This window comes from Herpailurus yagouaroundi, unplaced genomic scaffold, assembly GCF_014898765.1.
Source record: "Herpailurus yagouaroundi ecotype Mexico unplaced genomic scaffold, PumYag 216, whole genome shotgun sequence".
Lineage (NCBI taxonomy): Eukaryota > Metazoa > Chordata > Mammalia > Carnivora > Felidae > Herpailurus > Herpailurus yagouaroundi.
In genome coordinates, this window is record NW_024412447.1 from 14,384,719 (window position 1) to 14,393,900 (window position 9,182).

The 9,182-nt window shown below is 55.2% G+C and overlaps 1 protein-coding gene across 1 annotated transcript in view; it reads left to right on the forward strand.

The window, feature by feature from the left end:
- The window catches only part of GALNT17 (polypeptide N-acetylgalactosaminyltransferase 17), a 445,375-nt gene extending 439,265 nt beyond the window's left edge, over positions 1 to 6,110 (forward strand). The window contains exons 10-11 of the mRNA XM_040456200.1: positions 3,604 to 3,771; positions 4,519 to 6,110. Of these exons, the coding sequence (XP_040312134.1) occupies positions 3,604 to 3,771; positions 4,519 to 4,647 (297 nt within the window). The 3' untranslated portion in view covers positions 4,648 to 6,110. The remainder of the gene's footprint in view (positions 1 to 3,603; positions 3,772 to 4,518) is intronic.
- Positions 6,111 to 9,182: the final 3,072 nt, after the last annotated feature.

A 9,182-nucleotide genomic window follows, 5' to 3' on the forward strand; every position in this document is an offset into this window, starting at 1 on the left:
GGATGTAGATGAGTTGGAACCCTGGGCATGTAAGCTGGTACAGCTGCTTTGAGATAGTTTGGCAACTCCTCGAAAAGTTAAGCACCAATTTACCATATGACCCAACAATTAGCATTTCTACTTCTAGTTATATAGTTAAGAGAATTGAAAACCTATGCCTCACAAAAACTTATATGGGAATGTTCATAGTGGTATCATTCATGATAGCCAAAAAGTAGAAAAAAGCCCAAATAGCCATCACTTGGTCCATGGGTACCCAGAATGGTCAAGAAGAAAATAAGATACTCCCACACCACCTTGGAGGGAGACACCAGATCATGTTTGTTGCACCAAAGACTTGAGAGGAGATGCCGTGGGGGTGGGAGAGTTACAGAAGACCCTGTGGAATGGAGAGAATCGCCCTGAAGTCTAGGAAAGTTGAGGACAGAATATTCTAGAAGAGGGCCAGTAAATAGCTTTTCTAGTCAGGGAAACAGCTGGAGCAAAGCCTTGGAGGCGGAAAAGCCTATTGTACCTGTAGAGGACAGGGAGCAGAGGTCCTTAAGGAAGGAATATCATTCATGTCTTGGGAGCTGGGAGGTGGACTAGACAGTGGTCCAAAGACACCACAAAGACTCGTGATCCGGGACTGAGACAAGAAGGAGGATGTGGTCGGCATGAGGTCCAGACATGCACCACGTGCATGAGAAGCAGTGTGAGATCTGTTGGCGTAACTTTAGTACCATCGTCCTTTCAAGACCACGGTCCCCTTCCCACGACCCTTGGCCAGGTCCGCAGAGCCTCTGCTTGTGCCCTCCTCGTATGGGTCTTTGGCTTGGGAAACCAGCTTCCCCCAGATTGGAAATCCTATAGGACCCTCCTCAACCCTCCCTGCCCAACTTCCTTGGGGCTGGCACTTGGCCTTTGCAGGTCCTACTGGCTGGGATCTCGTCCTTTGCTCACAGACCCTCAGAAAAGAGAGCCTCTGACTCCTGGTGGCATTTAGCTTCGCTCTTTAAACATCTGGGTCACAGATATGCTCAGTTAATTAATGTTCTTAGCACTGTTCATTTGCCTGCTGGATAATAGATTGATTCATAATTTCAATAAGCAGCTGTGTATATCTTTCCCCTGAACATAAAGGCAGCCTGCTGTCATTCATCACTTTGCATTTGGTGAATTTGAGTATATTCAGAGAGACATTGTTTAGGGAGGGGTGAGGAGGGCTTCTGATTTTATCTTTTTGCCTCTAACAATCACTCTGATTTGGAACTAATTTGGGTTTAAAGCACACGTTACCCGCATCTCTCACAAGGGCACTTAATAAAGCCCCTGTCACTTGTTTCAGAGGGCACCAGGTGGGCTCTCCCTTGGCGATCAAAGCAAAGAGTTTCTGAGTGGTTGTCCTCAGGAATGAGGACCCCTGCAGAAAATCCCGTCCCCTGGAGAAGAGGCACTGAGCAGAGCTGCCTCCTTGCTCCGTTCCTGACCAGAAACACCCAGGCTCTCGGGAGGAGCCCAGGGTCACGTAGGAGGAGGCCCTTCTGCTGCCCAGCTCTGGCCCAGGGCGGCCAGCCATCGGGTCTCTAGGGTCCCAAGGAGAGAGGCCAGGACCCTGCCAGGTGACCAAATGTCCTCATGCCTCAGTTTCTTCGTCTTTAAAATGCGGAGAGCAGTAGAAACCTATCTCAGAGTTGTCGTAAGAATTACGTTCTTTATCCTCTGCGAGATGCTTAGAAATGGTGCAGGGTATGCCTTTAATACACGCAAGCTGGTCATTTTGTTTTTTAATTCATTCAGCACCAGCTGTATATTAACGATCTTCACTCCTGCCCCTGCCCACCTCCTAGGACGTGAGAGCAAAAATGAGAGATGTATCTTCCTGTCTCATTGCCCTCACCAGCCTGCATTGGCGTTATCTCAGGGGGAACACAGCCCCATCCTTACATTCCCAGAAACCTGTTCCCAGGCTGGGCACACAGAGAACTCTTCAAAACTGGCCTGTTGGAGTTTAAACGAATAGACATGGCCGCGTCTTTTAAATGATGTCGTTCACCACGTTGATAACATCCACAAACACGTTTTGAGCACTTGGTCTGTCATTTTCCCCCAGCAAGGAATGAAATTAATTAGACGCAGTCTCTGGCCCCCAAAAGAGTGTGAAAGACAGATGGATGCATTCGCTCAAAAGTTGGTATCCAGGATTATAAACAACGTGGACGAGCGGGAGAGGGAAGCCACTGAAGTAGCATGGACCCCGCCGCGGGAGGGGTTGATAGGCAACAGCACCTGTGTATCAGTCAGCTCTTGCTGCGTAACAACTACTCCAAACCTTAGTGGTTTATCGTTGCCCATGAGTCTATAGGTCAGCCAGACGGTTCTGTGATCTGGACCAGGCTCGGCTGACTTCAGCTGGGCTCATTCACACATCTCCTGGCAGCCAGGAGGCCGGCCGAGGGCTGCCAAATCTAGGACAACCTCATCCACTTGTCCTTGGCTGGCTGTTGGTTGGGCCACCCGTCTCTCCTCCTCTGGCAGGCCATCCAGAGCTTCCTGCCAGGGTGGCAGCAGGTTTCCAAGAGCAAGAGTGTGGAAACATGCAAGGCTAAAGGGCCAGTCCAGCACGTGGCACATCCTCCCTTCTGCTATGTTCTGTGGGCCAGAGCAAGTCGCCGGTTTTCAAGGGATGGGGAAATAGAGTCCACTTCCTGATGCACGTGGCTCTAAAAGTCACAGTGCCCAGGGTGTATAGAAGGAAGGAGTGAAGGATGTGGCTGTTTTGGCAATCGACCACAATCCCCCAGGATTTGTTGCTGTGCGTGGAGCCGTCAACAAGTGCCAGGACTGTGTCGCACATTTAGGACACTCCTGCTTTCTCATCACTGTAAATAATGGTGCAGTAAAGACCCTAGACATGAACTCGTGTTTGCGGTTGCGATCGTTACCTTGGGATGGATGTCTGAAGGGGAAATTTATTGGGTCAAGAGAAGAAAACATTTTAACAGCATGGAGCCTATATGTTGAAATTCCCTTTTTGACCGGCTGTAGCAACTTACCCCCGCTCCAGCCCATGACAAAACGGGAATAGGGTTGTTGCTGTTGTTGTTGTTGTTGTTGTTGTTTTAATGCGGTATCGCATTGCTGTTTTAGTTTATCTATTTTAACACCTATCAGGTTGAATGCTTTTTAATGTGTTTCTTTTTTGGTGAGCTGCCTCTTTGGGCACTTTACAGCAGGGTGGAATGAATGAACGAATCCCAATTTACAAATGGGGAGGAAACGCCAGCTCAGAGAGGTTAAGTGACTGCTTCGAGGGGGCCCCGCCAGCTGGAAGCAGAGCCAAGCTTTGAAATCGGATGTCCTGTGCTTTTACTGATCCCTGCCCCCCCCCCCCCGTGTTGCTGAGCAGAAGGCTAGAATCCAGAGACGCTGACCGAGGGCATGCTTAGAAGAAAATCAGACCGGCCCTGGGGGAGCAGGATCCAGCCAGGGAGGGGGCTTCCTGAGCAGGGCTCGCCTGTGAATTGAGTGTTTGGTGGCCAGGACCGCGGCACTGGCAGAGGCCTGGATGAGACGTGCGAGCCCGAGCCCCCTCTCCCCACCTCTCGTCTGCTCTCTCCCCAGCTTGCCCGCTACACCAAGGAGGGCTTCCTGCACTTGGGAGCCCTGGGGACCACCACGCTCCTCCCTGACACCCGCTGCCTGGTGGACAACTCCAAGAGTCGGCTGCCCCAGCTCCTCGACTGTGACAAAGTCAAGAGCAGCCTATACAAGCGCTGGAATTTCATCCAGGTGGGTACCCCCTGGGACGGGCCAGCACCCCAGAGCAGGTAAGGCTGCCGCAGACCACAGGGAAGTCCGACCTCCCCAAGGAACGGTGCCCAGGAAAGCACACCAAAGGTCTCCAGCCCCGGGCCAGCCTCGTGAACCCAGGGCACGTCCGGGGGGGGGGGGGGGGGGCGGAACCGGCGGGGGCGGGGGCCTTCCACCTGGGACAGCTTCCGGGTCCCTTCGGCAGCACCAGGCCGGCTGGGCTCCGGCAGATCTCGGGAGGGGAGTGTGGGCGATGTCCCTGAAATCTGCTGTCTACAGCCACTGCGATTGAGAAAGGCAGACCTTGAATATCCCTGCAAATTCCGCATTCCCACACCGTCGCCCATCGGGGCCGGTCCCCTGGCTCAGCCATTCAGACTTGGTGAAGCCGATGGCCATTCTGACTTCGGGGTTTCTGGATGGTCCCTCCCCCTGGGCAAACAATTTTGGTGGGACTGTTCCCCAGGAGAGGCCACGCGCCAGGCCTCTTTCTCTGTCTCTCTCCCTGTCTCTCTGTCCCTGTCTCTCTCCCTCTCTCTCTCTCTCTCTCTCTGCCTTTCGGCCTCTTTTTCTCTCATGGTCTGATCCCTCTCTTTCTCTCTCTATCGGTCTTATTCTCTATATCTCTGTCTCCGCCGATCTGTTTCCGTTCTCTGTGTCTCTGTCTCTGTGTCTCTCTATGTCTCCCTGTCTATGTCTCCATCTGTCTCTCCGCCTTTTACCCAGAATGGAGCCATCATGAATAAGGGCACGGGGCGCTGCCTCGAGGTGGAGAACCGGGGCCTGGCTGGCATCGACCTCATCCTCCGCAGCTGCACGGGCCAGAGGTGGACGATTAAGAACTCGATCAAGTAGCGGGGAGGAGCAGGGGCCCCCGGAGCCTGGCCCCCGGGACAAGGTCTGCCCGTCTTCTGGGCCAGCCGCACTGGTGAAGAGACAGCGAGGAGCCAGCCGGGGCTCAGCAGCCCTTCCGGGGCTTCTCCAGGGGCCCCGGATGGAGACTTGGTGTCCCCAGTGGGCGCTCAGCTGCCGTGAGGCTGGTGCCCCCTGGAAAAGCCCCCCGACCCTTCTCTGGGAACCCAGGAGCCGTGTCTTCTGCAGCCTGGATGTGGACCTCGTACCATGGAGTGAACCCCCCACGTCCTCCTCGTCGTCTTCGCAGCCACAATCAGGACTGGGACCAGCAGGGGCCCCTCCTCGTCCTCATCTCTTGCAGCTGCAGCAGCTCCTGAGTGCCACCCCGACCCTCGGCAAGGTGGGGGGTGGTGCTCAGTCACGTCCTATCTGCCCCTCCTCAGAGGAGGCAGTCAGGCCCTGGGACTCCGTTTCCCTGGAGGTTGCTTCTGCCCCGATGCCCATTTGCAGCCCGAGGCAGCCTCCACCCCAACCCTTAGCGGCAGACGGCTTTGGAGGCTACGGCCCTGGACTTTTCTGGACCCTCCCTTAGATGGCCTGGAAGGAATTAATGCTTCCACGGGCACCAGGGCGCTAGGCTCTCGCGTTCCGGGGCCAGCTGCTCTGCCCGTGTCTGCAGGGAGCCAGACACAGAAAGAGGCTGAGCACGTAGGGAGGTCATGGCTGTGAGGGGCCCTCTGGGCTGGAGCCGGGCCAGTGCGGCTCTACCCTCCGGGGACCAGGGGGCCCTGACTCATGACCAGGGAGGCCGCCATGGGAGCCTCCACCTGGAGCTTTAGGACTGAGGCCAGCACAGCACGGGGGTCGGGGCGGGGTGAGGGCAGGACCCTGGAAAATGCTCCGGGTTCATCTCATCTCACCCCATGCTCTGCTGGCTGACAGGGGAGAAGGCAGTCAATTCCTCTCTGCAGAGTAATAATTGTTTTCGATTGCCCTCTGGTTAGGGTGCACTTGTAAATCAGAGTTAATATATGGACGCGTGTGCATGCCTACGAGTGTGTGTGCCTGCGTGGTGTGCGTGTGCGCGTGCATGTGTGTGTCTGGGCGTGCGCCTCCGAGTGTGTGATAGAGCGGGTGTCAGAGTGTGGCCTCGGGCTTGCCGCTTCGTCGCTCACCTGGATCAGGGTGAGGCTGCCGGAAGCATGGGGCGTTGGCCACGCATCTGTGGCCAGGAGGACGCGGCCCAGCCTGGCCCCATGTGGCGCCCCAGATGGAAGGCTGTCCCTTCCCCCGGGTCCCTCTCTGTCCCTCATGCTGTCCCCAAGGGCCAAGCCCTGCCCAGAACCAAATCCTGTAGTTGCCCGGTTTGGGGTTCGCAGTGTCTCATTTGGTGGCATCTTATTGGTGATCCCCCTCCCCCAATTCCTCCCTTGTGAAATAAATACATGTGAGCACTTCCCCAAGCAGCCTTGTTTGCTTCTTGGTTCCTCCAGAGCCCGGGGTTTGGGGGGGGGGGTAGTTCCTGGAACATGGCAGAGGGCTCTTTCGGGTGGGGGGTTTGGTCTTACTGTAAGCAAAAGCCGTCGCTCGCAGCACGAGGCTGTGACAAAGCCGGTCGGCACTTGCACTCACCCCCCGAAGCAGGACAGAACCTGACATTTTGGTGCTCGTGTACTAACCCCCTTGCGGACCCCAGCTTAGGAGGCTCAGGCTGGTGCAGGAAGCGGAAAAGGGGAGGAGGGTTGACATGACCTGGCTGAGCCCCTCCTGCTCGTGGCAAAGTGAAATCCTTCAAGATTCCAGGCCTTCCATCATGGAAACGGGTATGGGACTCATGGTCAGGGGTCCCCTCAGCTGTGACAGTCCCTCTTCCCTTCGAAGAAGCCCAGAAGGTCCGTCTTCTTTGACGTCACACAAAACACAGACACGCGCACCAACGGCAGTTGCCATGTTTCTTTCGGGTTCTAGGAGAATCAGGGTCCAGGAGCGTGCTGATGGAAAATGCTGGAGTCTCGGGGTGACCGTGAAGTGAAAAGAGCTGAAGGTCTGCAGGTTCCCACGGGGCTCAAGGGATAATATCACAGTGTGATGCCTTGGGGGAGGAGTCCTACCCTGACTGCCTCATACTCCCTCTGTGTGGGTCTGAAAGTACAAATATGAAGAAGGAATCATCCCGTTTTACCATTTGCTGAGGTTTTGATCCCAGATCCCGGTGAGGCACCAGGGAAGGCCTGGGAGACTCAGGGAGGCCTGGGAGGCCTGGCAGGCCACCAGGGAGGATCCTTCATTCTACAGGAAATGGGCCAAATGGCCTCAAACCAAAGTAAGCCTCGAGGCCTGCTCAGTTCTCTGAAGGAACAGGAGCCCACACCCTCTGGGGCTCTAGCACACTCGCTGGATGTGGGGGTCCTTGGTACTCCAAGCCGAACCTCTAAGGATACAAGGCAGCAAGGATCCTGGAACTTACCAGAGTGAAGTACTCTTCTTCAGTGTCACACGCCGCAGGACAGGATGTTTGGGTTGGCTTATTTATGTGTGTTTGTGGGGGAGGGTAGTGGTGCTGGTTCAGGACCATGGGACACTCTCTGCCTCCGAACACCAGTGCATGGGCCCCGAGTCTTGGGTCCAGCATCCGGGAGGCCTGGGCTGTCCGTTTATATCAGCACCTGCCGTCAGCACTCACCTGGGTTACCTCCCAAAGACTGGGCGCCCTGGGGAAACTGGCCCGAGCGTGAGGCCAGCATCCCAGGACGGCACCCTCTTGGCGCCACAGGGCAGGAGGTGGGGGGGGGGGGGGGGGGGGGGGGGATCAGAGACCAAGGCAGAGAGGAGGAATGAGCAAAGTTAAAGAGGGAGGAGAGAAAAAAGCAGGGCCCTGAGGGAGCCTTGTGTCCAGTCCTTTGGAGGACTTTGGAAGGTCCGGAGCCCCGCATCTTTGCGCGGTGGCATCAGCTCCAGACGTCCGGCTCCAGGGGCATCTCACACGCCTTCAGCAGGTGTTAGGCGTTGGCACCGTCTGTATCCCCATACCTCCGCCACCCCCAGCCCTTGCAGGGGGGATGAGGCACAGGGAGTTGAGCCCCGACAGCCTTTGCTCCACACACCCCTTCTGTCTACTCAGTCCCTCACCTGTGCCCCCGTGCCCCTGTCTGGTGACAATTTCTTCTGCTTTTCTCTAAGTTCCCCTCTCTGTTTATATGGCAAAAACATCACAGATGGTATTGCTGACACATGCCCAAGCCCCACCACAGATGTCTTTGAATCTATATGTGTTATTTCTCAAATGTGTTCTCTATTCTTATTCCGGTGGCCAGAGGAGGAGAAATGCGGAACGCTGAGGAAGCACAGTCTGGGCCGGAAGCCGCCGTGTTAACCCACTCCAAGCCCTTTTGCTTGGTTTCCTGAAGCCATTCCTTTGCATCTCATATATTTTCCCTGCCATTCTTGAATAGCATCCCGGTTTCCCAAATGGCAGAAGTCAGGCCCGGCCAGAGCAGGCGACTCCCCCAGGGCTGTCGTGTGAGCTGTCCCTGATCATGCCGTTTCTCTCCTTCCACCTTGCTTGGGACTGCTGCTCTAAGAAAGGCTGAAGGACAGCCCTGCCAACTGCCCCCATTCCCCCCACCCACCCTGGAATGACGGTCCCCCAGGAGATGGGCTTGGGAGAGGCCGGGAGCCCGTGCAGGAAACCAGAAGGCCCAGAGAGAGCATGCGCATATGCGAGGTGGGGCGGGGCGGGGCAGAGAGAGTGGGAGAGAGAGAGAATCTGACACAGGTTTCATGCTATCAGTACAGAGCCCGATGCAGGGCTCTATCTCATGAACCGCGAGATCATAACCTGAGCCGAGATCAAGAGTCGGATGCTTATCCGACTGACCCGCCCAGGCACCCCGATTAAGCTTCTATTTTAATTCCAGTTTCGCTAACCAACTGTGCTGTATTAGTTTCAGGTGTAAAATGTAGTGATTCAACACTTCCATACATCACCCTGTGCTCATCACGACAGGTGCCCTCCTTAATCCCCGTCAGTCATTTCACCCATGCTCCCACCCACCTCCCCTCTGATAACCATCAGTTTGTCCCCTATCCTCAAGGCTCTGTTTCTTGGTTCGCCTCTCTCTCCTTTTTCTCCCCCTTTGCTAGTTTGTTTCGCTTCTTCAGTTCCACGTATGAGTGAAATCATACGGTGTTTGTCTTTCTCTGACTTATCTTGCTTGGCATTATAGTCTGTAGCTCTATCTCTGTTGTTTCAGATGGCAAGATTTCATTCTTGTTATGGCTGAATAATATTCCAGTGTGTGTGTGTGTGTGTGTGTGTGTGTCCATTCATCCGTGGATGAACGCTCCTTCATGGGCTCCTTCCATAGTTTGGCTATGATAAGTCATTGCTAATAAGGCAATGCTAAGTCATTGGCTGATAAGTCATGAAAGGCACCTTAGCCTCTTGTTTCAGTCCAGGCTCCAGATCAGCGGTTGGGCTGGCAGGTCGTCAGCTCCTAATCAGTTGCCCTTCCTCTTGGCCCAAATCATGAATC